The sequence below is a fragment of the Natator depressus genome, chromosome 1 (assembly GCF_965152275.1).
Source record: "Natator depressus isolate rNatDep1 chromosome 1, rNatDep2.hap1, whole genome shotgun sequence".
NCBI classification, from domain to species: Eukaryota; Metazoa; Chordata; order Testudines; family Cheloniidae; genus Natator; species Natator depressus.
This window is the reverse complement of record NC_134234.1, coordinates 17220839-17240383: the sequence shown is the minus strand read 5'-3', so window position 1 is coordinate 17240383 and position 19545 is coordinate 17220839. Positions and strand designations below refer to the sequence as shown.

At 47.3% G+C, this 19545-nt stretch overlaps 1 protein-coding gene across 1 annotated transcript in view; it reads left to right on the top strand.

Annotated features, from left to right (window-relative positions):
• GAB2 (GRB2 associated binding protein 2) overlaps positions 1-19545 on the top strand; it is a 183331-nt gene that overhangs the window by 100006 nt on the left and 63780 nt on the right. Inside the window, exon 2 of the mRNA XM_074955580.1 lies at positions 12800-13100. Within this exon, the coding sequence (XP_074811681.1) occupies positions 12800-13100 (301 nt within the window). The remainder of the gene's footprint in view (positions 1-12799; positions 13101-19545) is intronic.

The following is a 19545-nucleotide window of genomic DNA, read 5'->3' as shown; positions in this document are numbered from 1 at the left end:
GAGGCAGACATTACATATCCCCACCCCTCACAAGGGCCACAAGATGATACCCTAATTCACTCAGCACTTTGCTGTGTTCTTATACAGCTTCCTTAGGCCAGAGAACTCAGATACCTAGAGGCTTGCCTCAAATTACTAATGGCCCCATCATCAGCTAAGGTAAATGGATGTCATCTCAGTGGAGCTATGCTGATTTACACTAGCTCAGGATCTGGTGCTGAAGCTTGGTAAACTAAACACCGACAACAAACCTGTTACTAAGTTGTATTCAGTCAGGTCTGTTTTCACAAAGTGGTGCTGCAGTGACCTCAATGACAGTAAGAGGAAAGGCTTTGTCTTCAGTGAAATTCACCACTGTCTGTTTCTTTTGGTTTCCAAAGAATAATCCTGCCAAGACTGTGGAATCAGTGCCAGATTGTGAAGGGATTGAGTGTAGTCTGATAACGCATGGATACTAATGCACTGAATAATAGAAAAGTTTCCAGACTATACAGCTTATACGTCCAATACACAGAGGCTTTGCACAATGTGACAAACCTCAGCCTGGCTTAGCCTGAATTTCTGTGTCAGTTTCAGAAAAGTTTAGATAACACAACAGGACTAGACCAGACTAGACTTGGTTGCTGAAACAACACAGACCTTCAGGCCTGTCACTGGCACACTGATTAACGTTCAAATGCAGAGCTACGAATGCAGCCAGTATCTTACCCTCCATAACCCAATGAAATCTCTCTCAAAACTGCCCTTCACTTCCGTGATAAAGGCTCTGGTCCTTTACAGCCTGGGACACACCCGTGTGAAGTCATGCCCTGTGTAATTGCGGTATATGGGACCTTTTCTTATGGTGCTGCTGCCCAAGGCTCCAAGCAGCTGTGGCAATGAAGGACAATCCCATTGTGATGTTATGAGCGCACACGGTGCTGTGACCAAATTGCTTTGTGATAGTGTTTGGCAATGTGGTAGGGGATGTTCTGTTGGCCAGGGCACAGGTTTGTGGGTTCGTTTCTCAGCTCTGCCCCCGACTCCTGATAGGTTCATGTCCAAATCCACACCACAGTCCTCCCAACTCTGCTATAATTGGCTCCCAACGGTGAAAGAACCTCTCCAGACTGGCTGACACCCAGGCCTTTGTTGTGCTGAACCTCTGTTTATTATTATTGGTATTCCAGGAGGTCCTTGAGGCTCCAAGAAATCCCGGAGCCCCATTGCACTTGGCACTGTACACACACATAGTAAGAGACAGTCCCTGTCCTGAAGAGCTTATAGTCTAAATAGACAAGACTGAGAAAGGGTGAGAGACAAAAGGATCATTCTCCCCATTTTACAGATGGGGAACTGAGACACAGAAAGATTCAAGTGACTTGCCCAAGGTCATTCAGGGTGTCTGTGGCAGGTCTGGGAATTGACCCCAGTCACTGCCTTAGCTATGTCTTCTCCAGTGAGTCTTTATAGTGTTCCGCACCAAGGATGGAGGGGAGGCTCACCTGTCTGTTCTCCCCTTTAACTACATCCACACCCTCCAAGCAGTGACCTTTCCTCCAGAGAAGTGGCCGTACCCTGTTCCTTTTGGAGCGTGGCAGTGTCAGAGTCCCTAGAAGGCAGTGGGAGCAGCTCTCAAGGATTGAATGCCCTGCCTTTGCCCCAGAGCTGTGTTTTCCCACCTCTCACCTCTGCAGACGGAGCTGGAAATCTGGGGAGCCATTTCCACATTCCCTTTGCTGTACCACTGACCCACTGCCTCCTTGTGACACTGCGGACACGTCTCGAACTCCTCAACTCCTCTCCCCCGTCCCCAAGTCATGCTGCTCAGCATCCCATTAGACGCGTCAAGGCTCTTCCAGCACATCACTGGAGTGTGAATTCCTCTGGCAGGGGAAATGCAGTCAGTTCTGCTTTCTGCCAAGCTGCTAGGCCAGTGGCTGTGGGCTGAATGTGTTTAATGGAGTGTTAGTCCCTTTATGTGAAGGGGTTTGTGACAGACACAGGATGAAAACGAGGAGGGGGTATTAGCGGCTGCTGCAAAGGAGACTCGTACAGCTACAAAACCATTTACGTGCACATAAACTACAGAGCTAGGGGCCAGCAGTCATGGTGAAAGCAGGCAGGATTTGGAGCCCCATTTCTTTCTCTTCACTGTTGTCTGCTCATATAGACCTGGGACCATAGGGCCGGATTCTCCTCCCACCTGTGCTAGGTTTTCCCCTGGTTATCAGTCTATTGACGTCAGTGGAGTTGGTCCTGATTTTACACTAGTATAAGTAAGATCAGAATCCAGCTCATGGCATCTAGAGGTGGGAAATGACTGTCCTAGGCCGTACTAGGCCCATCTCCTTGCCAGTTCCCTTTAGACTGGGTTATTCCTCCTTTTATAGGGTTCATTACATGTTGACAATGTGCTCAGCTCCCTGTGAGACACGAACTTCAAGAGGCTCCTCAGACACACACACACAAGATATGCTGCATTATGAAATCCATTGCCTGACAAAAGGGTGCCGGGGCCAAGACGCAGCCCTGCCTGACACCAGATACTGATTTAAAAGGTGCTGACATCCGATCCCCAAGATGTACACGGGCAGTGGTTCCATTATGCAGCTCGCTAATCAAGTCCAGCAGCGTGGTTGGGACACCCACACCCTTTAAGGCCTTTCATAGCACGACTCGGTCAACTGAATCAAACCCAGCCTTAAGCGTGACATACGTCACATGAAGGGGCTTCCTGAACTCACGCTGTATCTCTGACAACAAGCAGAGGGCCAAAATGGCGTCTAATGTGGACCTATTCCTCGTAAAGCCTGACTGTTGGGGGCGATGCTTCCAATGTAGCAGGGGCTCCAAACATGTCAGCAGAACATGTGCAAACCCCTTCCCTGGCATGGACAACAAGGAGATCAGCCTGTAGCTCTTACCTTTGCCACACCACCTCTTCCCCTTCTAAAGTGAGAGCACAATACCATCCTTCTAGGCCGTTGGCAAGGTTCCAGTTCTCCACACCAGGCGAAAGATAGCCAGAAGTGATTCCTCCACTGCTTGAGTTAAAAAAAAAAAAAAAGGGGGGGGGGGGAGGAAGCCAACAGCAAAACTCCCACTGATTTTGATAGAGCCAGTATTGTCCTTAAGTCCCTTAGTTGCCTGCTGCAGCGGAATCATACACCTCTGATGTGCACCAGCCACAAGGGGGACAAAGGCCCATGGTCTAGTCCTAAAGTGGGTTAAGCTCCCAGTGGTAAGGGCAGGACACTCAAGCCCTGAATGCAGTGAAGGCCATGCTGGCAATTCTGGTGACCACATGTATGGGTGGAAACAGTGCCTGGATCAGGCGGACCCATTCATTTAACCACGTTCTGCCCCCTAAGCAGAGCACATGCTCTCCTCTCTGATCAAATTGGTTTCCCCGTAATGGCCATAGCCATGGCCTTCTTATCAGCAATTGCTGTGACTGAATAATTATCAGTGAATTCCTTGCCTCACCAGTAAAAAGCAGTTTGAAAGCCCGGCTTAGATGCTACCAGCATCTTTTTGCTGCAGTTTCCCCCTTCATGTCAACTAGGACACGGGCAGGGAAGGCAATGTACTACACTGCATGTGCCAGGGCAAGCTGTTACCTACCTCGTGTTCAGAGTGGAAAGTATACACTTGCATTAACCCCACAATCACTAAGGATAAGTGTGCTTCAGCTGGCTCCTCCTGCCTCCCTCACCTGTACCCTTACCACAAACACCCTGATTCTCTCCTAAACTGCCTATCCAAGAGACGCACCCTCTCTTGCAAACATTCTTTCCTGGACCGATGCCTCCTTCCTCTTAGCCTCCAGGTATCTGCTTCTTGCACCCACTCTTCACAGACATCTTCCTTCAAAATCCAGCTCCCCCTCCCTACTTCCCTGTTGCACAGTTCACAATCTGATTGTCCGGTCGGTAACGGGTCACATGGGGAGCACACCAAGGAGGTCCCTGAGAGCGAGGCAGCAAGATTCTTGACCCAGTCTACTTACCACTGCCAGGAATCCTCCTCATTCACTCAGTCAAGCATGCCTCATACAAATCTTTTCCTGTCTGTGGATAAAGCACCCACCAGCCTAGAGCACTCGGCCCATAAAACTAGCGGAGCTTCCACTTGCTGGGGATCTGGCCTCAAACCCATAAAACAGCCAGTTTCCAAGTATCATCCACCTGGAAACTGGACAGTTCTCTGAGGGATAACATGTCCTTCCTCTATTAAGAGGTTCAGTAGAATCCTCTTATAGTAGGCACAGATCGGTCTTCATGTAACAATTAAGTAATCATCCTGATGATCAGAGGCTCAGATGAATACATTGTGCTGGGAGGTCTTTGTTATTTTTTTCTTTTCTCTTGAATTGCCTTAAAAAGAAGTAAGGTATGCGGAATCAAAATATTTTAAAATGATCTAAAGGCCATTAAACAGCCATAATTTAGTGGAGAAGATGCCTGATATGAACAAAGGACCACACAGTGGAAGTTTATGCCACACAAACATAATTTTACAGCTGTTAAACTACTGGCCCTACTCCACCATAAAAAAAAAAAAAAAAAAGCTATTGAACAAATTTAACCCTTGGATCAAGCTACATGGGAGTGAAATGAGAGGCTCTGGTATAGCTGGGGAAATGGAAGTAGGCAAAGGTTTCAAGCTGGAAATAGAGGGGACCAGAAATAAGTAAAAACTGAAAATTGAAAACAAAACTGTGAACAGGCAATGTTTTTAGTGAGAGACAGTGTGGGCCGGTGGCTAGAGCACAAAACTGGGATTTCAAAGGGCTGCATTCTTTTCCTGGCTGACGTGCTGTGTGCCTATCTTCTATGCTCTATAGGTGTTTATGCTGCACTCATTGCTGTGATATCTGAGCTCCTTCCAGTCGTGCACTGAGCAACGTGACAATGCCTCTGTCACCTGTCGTTTGTTCTCTCATCCTGTCTCCTGGATGTTGGTTTGGTAGGGTCTTGTGTTTAAATATACACATTGCTATGTATCCATATGAGAGAAGGCAAGGTCAAAGCAGCACATCTTGGACTTGGAGCAAAAAGTAGGGCAGCTGGGGAAGGTCCTTAGCTCATGGGGGGAATTTGTTCCACAGTTACAGACAGTCCCCGAAGAAGCTCTAGCTCCTGCATAGATGAGCTTTATTCTTATCGTGGAGTGTCACAACCCAGGGGTCTTGAACACAGCCCTGCCAGGGCCATGGGCATAGCCCCATTCCAGTCCTCCACCCTACTAGCAATAGTTTAGTTCAGCCCCCCGAAGCCCAGCCCCAGTGTGAGGCTCCACCCCGAGGTCTGATTGGCAGACTCCCAGAGTGGCTGATTGGCCCGCTGGCCCTACTGAAGCCAGCAGCAGGAAAAGGAAGCGGTGTGTACAACTAGGCTTCACTCTGTTATGGAGTGTTCGCATGCATCTTGTGCTTCCTGCTACCCCTGCTATCTGCTCCCTGCTCCCGCTTCCCTGGTTTGAATTCCTAGCATTCTGACCCAGATTGACTTGTGGTTCCACACTTTGTCTCCAGCCTTGGACCTCCTGGTATCCTGACCTGTCCTCTCTCCTATCTCCGGTTTGTCCTATTTCCTATCTCCAGTTTGTCTCCTGCTTCTGATCTCCTGCTATCCCAACCCAGCTGACTCTTGACTCCTGTCCTGTCACTGAGGACTCTGGCTCTGAATACCAGGATCTGGCTGTGGCAGAGAGTTCCACTGTGCCAGAGAGGCCAAGTTGTCAATCCTGGTCTTTATCCTAGAGCTTTGGGCAAGTCACTTCATCCCACTCTTTCCCTTCCCATCTCTCCCAGACACGACGAAGTTGGGGTGCTCTAAGAAAACCTAAGGTAGCTAAATCTGAACGGTAATAACCTCCAGCCCCATGAAACAACCAGATAAATTAACTGTTCAACACACCAGGCCAAACCTAAAAAGGCAACATATGATATTGCTCTTTAACACTTCAGAGAGGCTTCATTCAAGCAGGCTACATTACACCAGTGAAATACTCAAAGCAAAGGCCCTCGCCTAGAAAACACAGTCTGAATGCTCACACGGTGGAAACAGATACTGAAGCCACAAGGCACAATGGAAACTCAAGAGATAACTTTGCAAAGAATGTAACGGGGGAGAAATTGAAACAGAAGTTCATTGACTTTGTTGTACAAAATACAAAGAAGTAGGAGAAAGATCCCTCCTCAGCCTCTCAGAAAGAATGATTCCCACAAACAGACCAGCAGGAAAACTGTATCACCTCTGCTTGCTATGGACACTTCACTCACGATGGACACAATGGGCAAAATTCAGAGCCTAAGGGCTTGATCCAGCTCCACTGAAGTTAGTGGAAAAACTCACCCCAAAGTTCAAAGGGAATTAAATCAGGCCTGGAATAAGCATAAAGGAATCTCACTTATATCCCCTCTGTATTTGGCCCATTATCCATCTAGCCTGATCCCATTAAGCCAATGGAAGGGCTCCCATTGACATTCAGTGGGGTTTAGAGCAGACTCTAAAGCATCAAAGCCTTTGCTTTTATGATACTTCAATGCAGGCATCGTTTTCCCTTCCAAGGACAATTGACACAAAGCATTAGTTCCCACTAGACCTGTAAAATCTGATAAATTGCTCTTTAGCTGGTGGGGACAAAATGTAACTTAAAGGAATTTGACTAGGAGGAGTACAGTGTAGTAGCCATGGTGATGAGCATTATGAATGCCGAGCTAGATTAGGTTACACAGAAACTGCAAACCGCTCCTTCTGTAAAAATATCAACAGACTTGAAGAGGAGCTCTGTGTAAGCACAAAAGCTTGTCTCTTTCACCAACAGAAGTTGGTCTGATAAAAGATACTACCTCACCCACCTTGTCTCTCTAATATCCTGGGACCGACACAGATACAACAACACTGCAATAAACTGATTTGTAAGAATAAATGAAAAGGAGTACTTGTGGCACCTTAGAGACTAACCAATTTATTTGAGCATATGCTTTCGTGAGCTACATGAAGTGATGAAGTGAGCTATAGCTCACGAAAGCTTATGCTCAAATAAATTGGTTAGTCTCTAAGGTGCCACAAGTACTCCTTTTCTTTTTGCGAATACAGACTAACATGGCTGCTACTCTGAAAAGAATAAATGAGATTCACATGCAGGGGCATGTTCTCTTTGTATGAGTAGATAGCAGGTTTTACCAACAATCTGAGGTCGTGTTCAAATTGACTACAGGGGGCTTTGGATGGGTTTGTCCATTGATAAGATACAGAACAAAGTAGTGGAGAAGTTGTAATGGGTTTGATATCAGTGATGATGAGAAATTCTCTTTCTAGTGCTGCCGTATCTCACGCTAGTTGGTGTTTTTAATTAAAGCCTCAGGTCCGGGAGTCAAATGATTATGTGAGAACCTCAGCTTTCTTCTTCTTCTTCTTCTTCAAGAACCCAAATGTATTGGGTTTTTTAAAAATCTTTTAAAAAAGAATGTCATGGTTTGGGGGGGGCTGAGTCATGATTTTTGAATGCTTAGGGTACACCAGGATTCTGGACTCAGCTCTGCTTCTGTTTCTCCATGTACTACATGGGGATAATAATCCCCCAGTACAGTGGTGTGAGACCTATGGCTCCTCAGTGCTAAGTATTATTACCCAGAAGCTAATGGAGTGTTCTCTTCATGGAGCTAGGCTAAAGGGATAAATGTTTGCAAGTATAGAAAGCTGTTGTAGGGGACAGTGGCGTGTGGTCTTGTTACTATAGAACCACAGAAATAGGAGATAAAAAAGAGCTATTCATTTTTTTCTGTAATGGTTGCAGATGGGGCATGCACACACACATCTATATATTTAGTTCCTCTAATAGCAGTCATGGCAAAGAGAAGATTGTGATTTTTTCCAAGCTTAATTGAAATCTGAAAGCCAGCCTGGTGAGTTGTGTATTGCTAAACAATTCGCTGCTCCACTGCATTTTGTAAGATTGTACTGTGCCTGGTTTCCTGGCATCGACAGCCAGTTTGAGAATTAGCGCAAAACTAATTAGGTTACAAATCTTGGAGAAGCAAACAAAGGCTATTTATAAGTCTTTATAAGAAGACAAGTGAAAATCTGATTGTTCAGAGAAATGTCTGCAGAGGTTTCTCTTTCTTAATTGGGTCACTGAATTCTCACAGAGCTAGTCTAAATACCAGAACAGTCCTTCCAGAATGCACTACAATAGTGACCAGAATGAAGTGGACACAGTAAGTACTATTCTGAGATGTACAGTGTGTATGTGCACCACTGTCCTCTACTGGATGAAATCAGCACTGCTGAGTCCTGTACTGCTATAACAGTTAAGGAAGACCCTCCTTGCTTCTGGAGAAGACAATCTGAATTCTATACCAGCTGATGTTATCAGTTTCTAAGTCATTGCCTGATAAGGGCTGGCTCGCAGCACATCTCCTATAACTGACATCATCTCCAGTGTACTGAGTGATGTTTTTGCCTTTATTATTAATTATTATTATTATTTATTTATAGCTCCAGTACAATCATTATTCATGATTCATTATCAACAAAGACAAGACTGGGTCCCTGGCCTGAATTGCTTCCAATATAATTGACATGGACACAACTTTCTTATCAGTGGGGTGTTGATAAATGAAAGCTGATGTAATTCAAGTGTGAAGTATTATTATTTATTATGAATACACAGCCATGTAGGGTTGTGGCCATAGTTTCCTTTTGCTGGGATAATACAACAGCTGCCAAAGCAAATACTATTCCAGACTGGTTTTCGATGTACCTCTCCTGTTTTCTCATGATGGTGGTACCAGTTCTGCCCTGGCAATATTTAGATACCAGCATGATTAGGTTCCTCTACCATTCTAAGATAGACAGACTATATACAACCTAGTGCCTGCCCTCCAATTAAAACTTCTGCTTCCTTTCTCTTACTCTTGTTTTCGCTGGCTGAATGTAATTGGGTTAGATCAGTAGCGGCCAAGGTGCAGAGAATTCTATCATGCACACTGTAGTCACCCTCATCATTTATATGGCTATGTAGCCTACTACAGGTCCCAGCAAGTGATGTTCCATCTCAATAGGTCACTCAGATCAGAAGCATTGCATGATCAGAGCTGTAGTTTCCATCCCTGTATTAAAAAGATGACGGTGGCTGCAATCTCCTCCATGTTATGGAAATTAGGTTCAACCTTTGGGCTCCTGGCAAGCCACCAAAGTGGCCCTTGGTTGGACAAGTTTTGGGTACCAGTGGGGTCAAATTTATTTGAAACCTTTAGAGCCAGATTCTGCCACCCAGTACGTATGGTAATTAATATCTTACCTCAGGCCCTGGGCTAAGCCCTTGGTGCTGGAGGACTTGAGTTCAATCCGTGCAGATGATGCATTGTGTCTGCAGCATGGCCAATCCCAAGCATTCAAAAATCATGAGATTGGTTTAAAATTATGATTTTTTTTAAATAATAAATTTGGGATTCTTTTTATTGCCTGTTGGTTTCTGAGCCATTAAGGTTCACGTTTTCAAGCTTTTCTCCATAACCATGAGGGCTAAAAATTAACTTTTTTAAAAATGAGAGCTGAGATTACTATGACTCCAAGAGCTGGGGCTTTAAAAAAGAGCCACCAAATATCACAAGGCAGCACTGGGGCTGTCCAGAATGCATGTGGTCATGGGCTTTGTTATGTATGTGCCTATATTTTTTTCTTTTAGCCTGTTAAACAAAATATTTTGGGTGAGTTTGTGTTCACTGCCTGTGGTTTTTATAGATAAAACTGACATTTATTCAACAAAAAAGTATGTGAACCTCAGGAACAAAATGAAAACAATTCTACTTAGCTTGGCAAATGGTCAGCGAGCTATCTGCAATAAACCATTTATCAACAAATGCAGCTTTGTCAATGCAATGCAAGTTTGACACCAAGTTTATCTCTCACAAACACGTTTCTTCTCCTTCATGCATGTATGATGTAAATGGTTTTAATGCAACTGATTGAAGAGGAAGAGATAGATTTTCAGGCGGTGTAAACTCACAGAGTTCCAATAAAGTCAAGGGAGCTGCATCAGTTTATACCAGTCAAGAATCTGGCCCAACATTTTCCTACACGCATGAATACTAACAGAGACAGGTGTCAGGATGTGTACCTCCAGGGGAAGAACACACTCAGAAAGGTTTAATACAGATTTGTTACAGAACAGAATTCACAGCTGGTTAAGTCTCTGAAGCTCCCAAGGAGGCATGGTCTCAAACTGGGACCATGGATCCAAACACCCCTGAACCTTAGGGAAGTTCAAACTTAGAGCCTGGATTCTCTCCTGCACCACAATCCACTCAGTATAAGAGAGGGGGAGGGGACCATCACTGAGCTGGTTATTGCTCCCTGATTCTCTGGGACAATCCACACCAGCCCCAGGCTAGGTTACAGCAGTCTATGACCTACTGTAACCTATGTCAGCTGGCAATGGTCTAGTTGGAGATGCTGAAGCATACCATGCGCTAATCAGATCCATACCCCCTCCTCCCCCAATATGCCCATGCATTGGAGCTGACTGAGACCTCCCCCCATGCAACAAAAGTTCTCAGCTGTCCAGATCCAGCCAGAGCAGCACAAAGGGGTCAGAGCAGCCTGACCGAGATCTGAACTCCACAGCTGGAGCGTATCTCTATAATGAACCAAACCAAAACCCTCCATCTGCCCTGGATCTGGAGTTAGACATTGCAGCTTGAGCCCAACTCTACTTCCAAGCATGGTGATTCCACACACAGGCCAGACCCTGAATGGTGCTGAGCATCTACTGGTGCTGACTGACTCCATGAGAGCTGAGTTCACCACATTGTAAGATCATAGCATACACTCTTAAGGAGGAGCCAGAAATCAATTATTTCCTCTCCTGAAGTGCTTTTCTTAATGCCATGACATTTTATAATAGCAACAGGATACAGAAGTATGTGCGGATAGCACTGGACAAACTTCAGAAGGTCTATCTCTGGATGAAATCTATGGTCTGTGTTATGTAGGTCAGACTAGAGGATCACAATCATCCCATCTGGGTTTCAATTCTGTTAATCATAATATTTAGCACTTATTTTGTATGTTCAAAGTGACATACAAACATGAGCAAATCCACCTTCCCAGAACTCCTGTGAGCTGGATAAAGCAGGATTATTATTCCCCTCTCACAGAAAGTGGAAACTGAGGCACAGAGAGGGTAAGTGACCTGCCCAAGACCACAGAGGGAATCCGGATTTGGATTTAGGAGTCCCCAAACTGGGCTGCAGCCATGAGATCACACTGCTTCTCATGGATTTTATTTAGCTGGGATGAGCACCCAGCGCTTAGAGGAACTCTATACAAAGCTACAGTGTCTGCAAAATTGGGCTGGAATCAGATGAGCTCTTGCTGGACTGCGGGACTTCCGTACTGCCTCCCCAGAAAGACTATTGTTTAGAGCCACAATTTAGCCCTGCTAGAAAACACTAAATATAAGTAATCCTGTTAGGCATCCCCCAAGCCCAAGCAGCAGGCTGCACACCGGTCTCTTCAGAGCATGTTTCACAAGATTGCTTCAGAGCTAACGTGACAGCCTAGTTTTGTTTTGGGGTTTTTAAATTCCAGCTCAGGTCACAGATTAATTCCTGCTCTCTGCCTCCAGCAGCCGGGCCAATATGCATGCTGCAAACACATGTGCTTCTTGGCAAAAGGCATATGATCTGAAAACCAGCCCTTCAAACGTGTCTCACTCAGCCAGCACTTTCCTACATAGAAAACAGGTGTTTGCTTAGGGGAGGAAAATATTGGAGGCGGCAAAATGTTCATTACGTGAGCAATCTGGGGGTCATGAGTCACATTTATTTTCCAGTTTGCCTAGGGCACCATAAATCCCCCGAGGCTGTTCTGGGGGGTAGCCTTGACAGGGATGGTTCTTTGAGAACCAATAACATTTTCTTTGCTACGGAATTGGATATATTTCAGGAAACAGAAGATTTTGCAAACAAGCGAAGCTTGGATTCTCCACAGATCTTCCTGGCACGATTCCCAATATTAAAAAACAGCAGCTTCACGTTGGCTTTGTTTGCCTCTCAAATACTGGCATTTAAACATGCATGCGATAGGCAGCTCTGACGCATACCCTGCTACTGTAAAGCCTCGATAGAACGCCTCTCGGAGATGTCTAAGAAAGGCAGCCTCCCTGGGGCATTGTGTCCAAAGGGAATGCGATGCTTTTGCATTACTGAAATGTATTTCATCGTGATTATTGCTGCTAATGTCTTCCCGCAGATCACTTGGCACTGAGAGTATGACTATGTCGCAGTCACAGGGTGTGAGTGTAGCTTGTGTAGACGTACCCTAGCTAACTTCAACCTAGCTAGTGTGGGCAGCAGTAGAGTGAAGCCGTGGTACCATGGACTTCAGCACAGGCTAGCACCCAAGTAACTACCTAGGGTTCTGGGCAGGCTTGTCCATGAGTGGCAGACACCATGATTGCAGTGTAGACATACCCAGAGAGAACAAGACATTCATGGGACACTTAGCTGAATGGAGCAGTGTGATCAAGGACTTCCTAAATTCTAGTCCTGACTCGGAAACCTTCCGTGGTCTTTGGCAAGTCACTTGGGGCCCCATTGTGTGATGTGCGAGGCAGGACCTCTCAGGATCAACCCATAACCACTCTGTCAGATAACTTACGTCTCCCAGTTCAATCGCACCGCCTGCCCAATGCTGCCGTGTGTTCCCTGGTGCAGTTTTAAGGGACTTGCGTGGTGGGGAATGCTGGCCAGTGGGGTCTCTGTATTCTCGGAGGGGTAAGACTGTTTCTCTTTGGTCCTCAGGCGTGGAAGAAACGTTGGTTCCTCCTGCGCAGTGGTCGGATGAGCGGCGACCCGGACGTCCTGGAATACTACAAGAATGACCATTCCAAGAAGCCTCTGCGTGTGATCAACCTCAACTTCTGTGAGCAGGTGGACGCAGGGCTGACCTTCAACAAGAAGGAGCTGCAGGACAGCTACGTCTTCGACATCAAGACCAGCGACAGGACTTTCTACCTGGTGGCCGAGACAGAGGAGGACATGAACAAGTGGGTTCGCAGTATCTGCCAGATCTGTGGCTTCAACCAGTCTGAGGAGAATGCAGGTACAGTGAGAGTTATGTCTGGAATATGAAATACGGCCTCACATGTCAGACTGTGCTCTAGAAAGGAGGCTAGACCCAAACTCTTCCCCTTGGGAATCCAGCTTCTCTGTTAGATTGGAGTGTGAGTTAGAGAGCTTCAGCCCTGTTTCTGTTCCCACTGATGTCAATGGGAGCAGGAACGGACCTTTTAATTTCAAAATGGGAAGTTTTCTCCAATGTTCCCCACCCCAGGAGTTCCATATTCCTCCCAGCCCTCCAGCACTTCTCTGACTTCCACAGCATGGCAGCAGGCGCTGATCCTGCCTGCTCCCTAATTAATTCTCACTGTAGCTTTCTGTCTTCCATACTTTCCCCACCACTGAAGCTTGTTCAGCTTGCCATTTCCAGGAGCTGATGTTGGTCATTTCTTCAGTGGCAGAGTAATGGATGGTCTTGTGGTTAAAGGCACTGACTTGGAATTCTTGAGTTTGAAGTGCTCTGCCGCAGGCTTCCCAGGTCACCTTAGGCAAGTCACAGAATCACTCTCCATGCTTCAGTTCCCATCAGAAAGGCACTTCCGTACCATGGTGACCTTATAAAACCATAGATAGCTAGGATGTAACTGAGAACATGGTTTTGAGAAGTCAGGGAGGTTTAATGGTTTAAGTCAGATGAGATGTAACGAAACAGGTAGTTCAGAATGGCATGCAGTAGAACACACCATTTGTAAGATTTTTGCTTTCCCATCTTTCTACCTCTCTGTCCAATGTTTGAGCCTTCTCAGGTGTATTTTCTACATTCTCAGTCATTGTCAGCAGTCTCTTCAAGGGCTTTGGGACTTGGCAGTGGGACGTCCTCTCCTTCAAAGATTTCGTTTAGCTGATTGACATGGGTGGGATCAAATGGAGGAGGCAGGCTGATGGGGGAAGATTCTCCAAGAAACACTGTGTCCTGTCCACATCACAAAACCCACCTCTGCAGTTGGCAGGCTTAGCCAAGGAGTGATTGGGTCAAGGGGAATCAGTTACTTACCCATCCCTAAACATGGTACCTGTTGGACACAGGTGAGACACTGGCAGCAGTTGACAGGTAAAAACTGGTGATGTTCTGTGTAATAGGAGAGTCACATTAGATTCACCAGCACTAAAGGCATACTCAGATGCACACAATGCATCCGATGAAATGAGCTGTAGCTCACGAAAGCTTATGCTCAAATAAATTGGTTAGTCTCTAAGGTGCCACTAGTACTCCTTTTCTTTTTACAATACTGTTGTTTTCTGGTTTGTGCCAGTGTTGCTGGTTTTCTCTGAGTTGCCCAGAGAGCGTCTACACAGACCTGCAGTGACAGCACAGCCCCTGTCAGTGTTTCCCGCATGTCCTGGCTAAGCAGGGATGTTTCTTTTCAGTGTCACATGGTACAACATCTGTTGCATGGTGAAAACATGCCCCCAAACCCTTCAGGTTCCCATACAATGCAGGCAGCTAAAAGGGCAGTGTAAGCCAGGCTGGAAGAAAGGCAGTGCGGTCTGGAAAGGGGCACAGGCTGAGATACTCTGGCAGCAGCCAGGGGGTTTCTGCGAGTGTCTCCCAATTCCATTATTATTTATGATATCTGCTGCTGTCCCCTGCGTTGTGAATGCCTTTTGGGTACATATCTAACCCTGACCTAAGGACATTTGGGGAGCCCTAATATAACAATCAACTTCTGGCCCATATCTTGGGGTACAGTGGCAGCCAGGATTGTTGAACCAGCTAAACCAAAGAGCAGCAGGCAGATGAATTTCAGAGTCGATGCTGCCTTGAGTCCACTGCCAGTGAATATAGATTAAGGACAGTGGTCCCCAAACTGTGGGTGCGCCCCCCTAGGGGGGCATGGAGGAATATTTAGGGGAGCGCAGCAGGGCCTGAGCCAGCCCCCACAGGCAATGGAGAGGGAGCCCTGCTCAGCCCCCAGCCTCAGCCTGCAGCCACAGCCCTGGATTCCAGCCCTGGCCCCAGCCTCAGCCCCCGGCTGCGGCTCCACTCCCGGCCTCAGCCCCGGCCCCCGGCTGCGGCTCCACTCCCGGCCTCAGCCCCACCCCCAGCCTCGGCTCCCGGCTGCGGCTCCACTCCCGGCCTCAGCCCCACCCCCAGCCTCGGCCCCCGGCTGCGGCTCCACTCCTGGCCTCAGCCCCGCCCCCAGCCTCGGCCCCCGGCTGCGGCTCCACTCCTGGCCTCAGCCCCACCCCCAGCCTCGGCTCCCGGCTGCGGCTCCACTCCCGGCCTCAGCCCCAGCCTCGGCCCCCGGCTGCGGCTCCACTCCCGGCCTCAGCCCCACCCCCAGCCTCGGCCCCCGGCTGCGGCTCCACTCCTGGCCTCAGCCCCGCCCCCAGCCTCGGCCCCCGGCTGCGGCTCCACTCCCGGCCTCAGCCCCGCCCCCAGTTGCAGCCCCAGTTTCAGCTCCCAGGCAGGGCACAGACAGGGATAAGGTGGGGTGCAACAAGAAAAGTTTGGGGACCACTTCCCTGTCAGGATGTCACAGATCTGCAGGATTGGTGCTATGCCCCAGCTTCTAAACAGTCTCTTGGAGGAACCCCAAGTGCGGCAGAACCCAAGGGATCCCACTCTTCCGAATCATAGAATATCAGGGTTGGAAGGGACCTCAGGAGGTCATCTAGTCCAACCCCCTGCTCAAAGCAGGACCAATCCCCAATTAAATCATCCCAGCCAGGGCTTTGTCAAGCCTGACCTTAAAAACTTCTAAGGAAGGAGATTCTACCACCTCCTTAGGTAACGCATTCCAGTGTTTCACCACCCTCCTAGTGAAAAAGTTTTTCCTAATGTCCAACCTAAACCTCCCCCACTGCAACTTGAGACCATTACTCCTTGTCCTGTCATCTTCTACCACTGAGAATAGTCTAGAACCATCCTCTTTGGAACCACCTCTCAGGTAGTTGAAAGCAGCTATCAAATCCCCCCTCATTCTTCTCTTCTGCAGACTAAACAATCCCAGTTCCCTCAGTCTCTCCTCATAAGTCATGTGTTCCAGACCCCTAATCATTTTTGTTGCCCTTCGCTGGACTCTCTCCAATTTTTCCACATCCTTCTTGTAGTGTGGGGCCCAAAACTGGACACAGTACTCCAGATGAGGCCTCACCAATGTCGAATAGAGGGGAACAATCACGTCCCTCGATCTGCTGGCTATGCCCCTACTTATACATCCCAAAATGCCATTGGCCTTCTTGGCAACAAGGGCACACTGTTGACTCATATCCAGCTTCTCGTCCACTGTTCCTTCAGAGTAGGTCCCGCAGCCTCACCACCTCCTCTCCTCAAGCCTCTGGGCCCCAGCACGCCTGCTTCACACCTTCAGTTCTGCCCCATGAGTCCAACTGAGCTGGACGCCTGGCAGAGACATGTCCACTCCTCAGGGACTAATGCGCCTCAGCAAGCGTTTGCACTGACATCTCAGCAGCATTTTCGAAACAGAGTAGGATGTATTAGTCAACTGGCCCACAGCACTGGAAGCCCTTAGGTTAGCACAGAGATATCGAGGTTAAAGCATAGGCCATTCTGGTCAAGCCAAAGCAATTCACCAGCCAAGCTGAGGTGAACTCCATGTCAGGCTCTCTCTCTCTCTCTGACCTCCTTAGTCAGTCCCAGGAGACAGCCACCAGCCTCTTTCAGAAATCAATTCTTTATTCCCTGCCGGTCACTTCCCGGTCCTGTGTGTTCATGCTGAGTTCACAACCCCAGCTGAGAGGTGGGGAAAAGCCCCTTCCTCTGGGTCACTGATTGCTAGGTGTGTCAATGTTCTGGCTACTGGGGTTTCCCATGGTCTTCTTGCATTTTCCGTGGCTATGGGTTGGCCTCAGCCAGTCCTCTTACTGACCCATTCAGTCTGCTCAGACAGCTGGGTGACACGCACGCACCTGAGGCCATGGCTACATCGATGCACCTGCGCCGCTCTAAGCTCTCTAGTATAGCTGCTCTAAGCCAACAGGAGAGAACTCTCCCATCAACTTAATTAATCCACCCCCAAAGAGCGGCGGTAGCTATGTCGGTGGGAGAATCTCTTCCACCAACATAGCGCTGTCCACACCAGCGCTTAGGTCAGAGTGACTTATGTCACTCAGGAGGGTGGCTTATTCATACCCCTGAGTGACATAAGTTATACGGACATACGTGGTAGTGTAGACATACTCTATGTCTCTTGGTCTGCCCTGAGAGCAGACTTAATCCTGTTTCCCCCCAGGTAGCAATGCAAAGTATAGGGGGAAACTGAGGTACACATAAGCTTCATAAAAATATTACCAAAAATTTCCACTTTGTCACACAGGAATCATGAAACCACCACCTTATCCTCTTTTAAATCCTCCTTAAAACCTACCTCTATTGTGATGCCTACATTATCACTCCCCTATGGCATTATGTAAGCAAGTGGTGAGTTGAGACCACTGTTTTTCTGTTAAACTGTTTGATTGTTACCTCATCATTTTCACGCCCCCCCACCCCCACCCCACACACACACACCATTTGTCCTTTCTTTCCACCTCATGCATCCTATCTGATACAGAGATTGTAAGCTCTCCAGAGCAAGGACTATCTTCTTTGCTACATGTCTAGCACAAGGAGGCCCTGATGGTTGCTTGGGCTTCACGGACGCTATCGTAATAATGCAACCAATAATAGTATCTAACTTTAATTCATTTTGGTCAATAATGGAGCAGCTGCAATCTGCACAAACTAAAACCCTGCCAAAAGGTTGTCAGGCAGGATAGCAAACAAAGCATCACAAGAGCACAAACCCAAACTTCAGCGGCTGACGCATGAAACAGGATGTCACCTTGGCAATGATTGTGTATGAGTGGTATAAAGAACCCTCGATAATCTTGCAAACATAAATTTACAAAGAAAGTTTAGGCTAAATAAATTTCATCCCCATCTGATGATAATTTCATGGCCATCAGGATTCAGGCAGACACCTGTTTCAAGAGCTAGAGCAGACCCAATCACAGGAGCTGCTGTTTTGCTTGCATTAAGCTGGAAGAAATTTTATTGCAGCCAGAGTTTTTCTATTTAGCAAAACAAGCCAGAGATAGCAGAATCAATACTGGACTTAAGCGAAATATAAGTCTGGATATCATAGTGAAAAACAAGCCTGTGCTTATGAATAAACTCACCCCCAAGGGAGCACAAGGAGTGTTAAACTGCAGAGGTCCACGAGTAGGTCCCTGAAGGACCCTGGAGTGACATCAGCAGAAGAGGAACAAAAATCCCTTCTTGACACAAAATAGCTATTGGTGAATGCTGTAGGAAAGGAAGCCATTCAATGCAGTGCCAGGCTGCCAAGCACAATTTCTGAGTCAGTCTTAAAAAGGGCTCTGATGGTCTGCAGTGTCAACCTCAGCAGACACATCCCAATGCGTTAGAAACGAGATGTTCAAATTCAGATTGCACCATGGAATTATTCAGAGCTTCCACTAAAGCTGCATTGGTGCTATTAAAAAAACAAAACAAAATAAACCCCAGACTGCACCTGGTAATCACCACACCTGCTAACTGAAAGCCAGTGCACAATGATCCCCTGGCTATTTGGAGCCAAGTTCTGGTTTTGAGCTCTCCCATCTCTGCCCATGGACCTGGGCCCTTCACTCCAGAAGAACACAGAATTTGCATCACAATAGGTCATTGAATGCAATGCAACACTGTGATGTGCAAGCTTTATGATGCTCATCCCAGTCTCAGGCCTGATTAATCCATCCTAGAGCACAATCAAACCCATACCAAATTTACCCTACTTAATGATGAGTTGACATACAGTGAGAACTGTTACAGTGCACAGTTCGCGAGACAGCAGGGATTTAGGGGGAGGAAGACAGTACAGTTCTATTTTTGCTACACTCACTCTGTGTAGCACATTAGCTCCATTTGTTGCACTGATTGATGGTACAGAGAGGTCATGGGACTTACCAAAGGCCGCAGAAAGTCTGATCCCAACTGGAAATAACCCAGGTCTCCTGGTTCCCAACCTTGTGTCCCATCCAGTAGAACAGCCTTCCCTGACCACGCCTCCGCCACCTCCTCCATCTCTGCTACAGACCCTGATTTATGTAGCACTGGAAGTAAGCTGAAATCCTCCTCTGGGCTCAGACAGTGCTCGCTGATACAGAACAAATCCTGATCATTAATCCGATTGACTAGCAGCAGTACCCTGGGAGATGGCGAGTAAATCACAATTCAGTGGGTGGGAATGTTAGCTAGTGGTTAGATCACAGCATTGGGAGTGTCCTGGGTCTCTTCCACTTCTCTAATGCACTCAGTGACATTGGGCAGGTCATCTGACCTCTCTGGCCCTCAGTTTGACACACTTGTGAAATTATTATTATCCGTTCTGCCACAGTGCCTAGGGTCCCTGCCAGGGACCCTGGGAGACTCTCCTTAACCTAGGTCAAAATCATTTCACCATATTTTCAGCTAGTGTAAA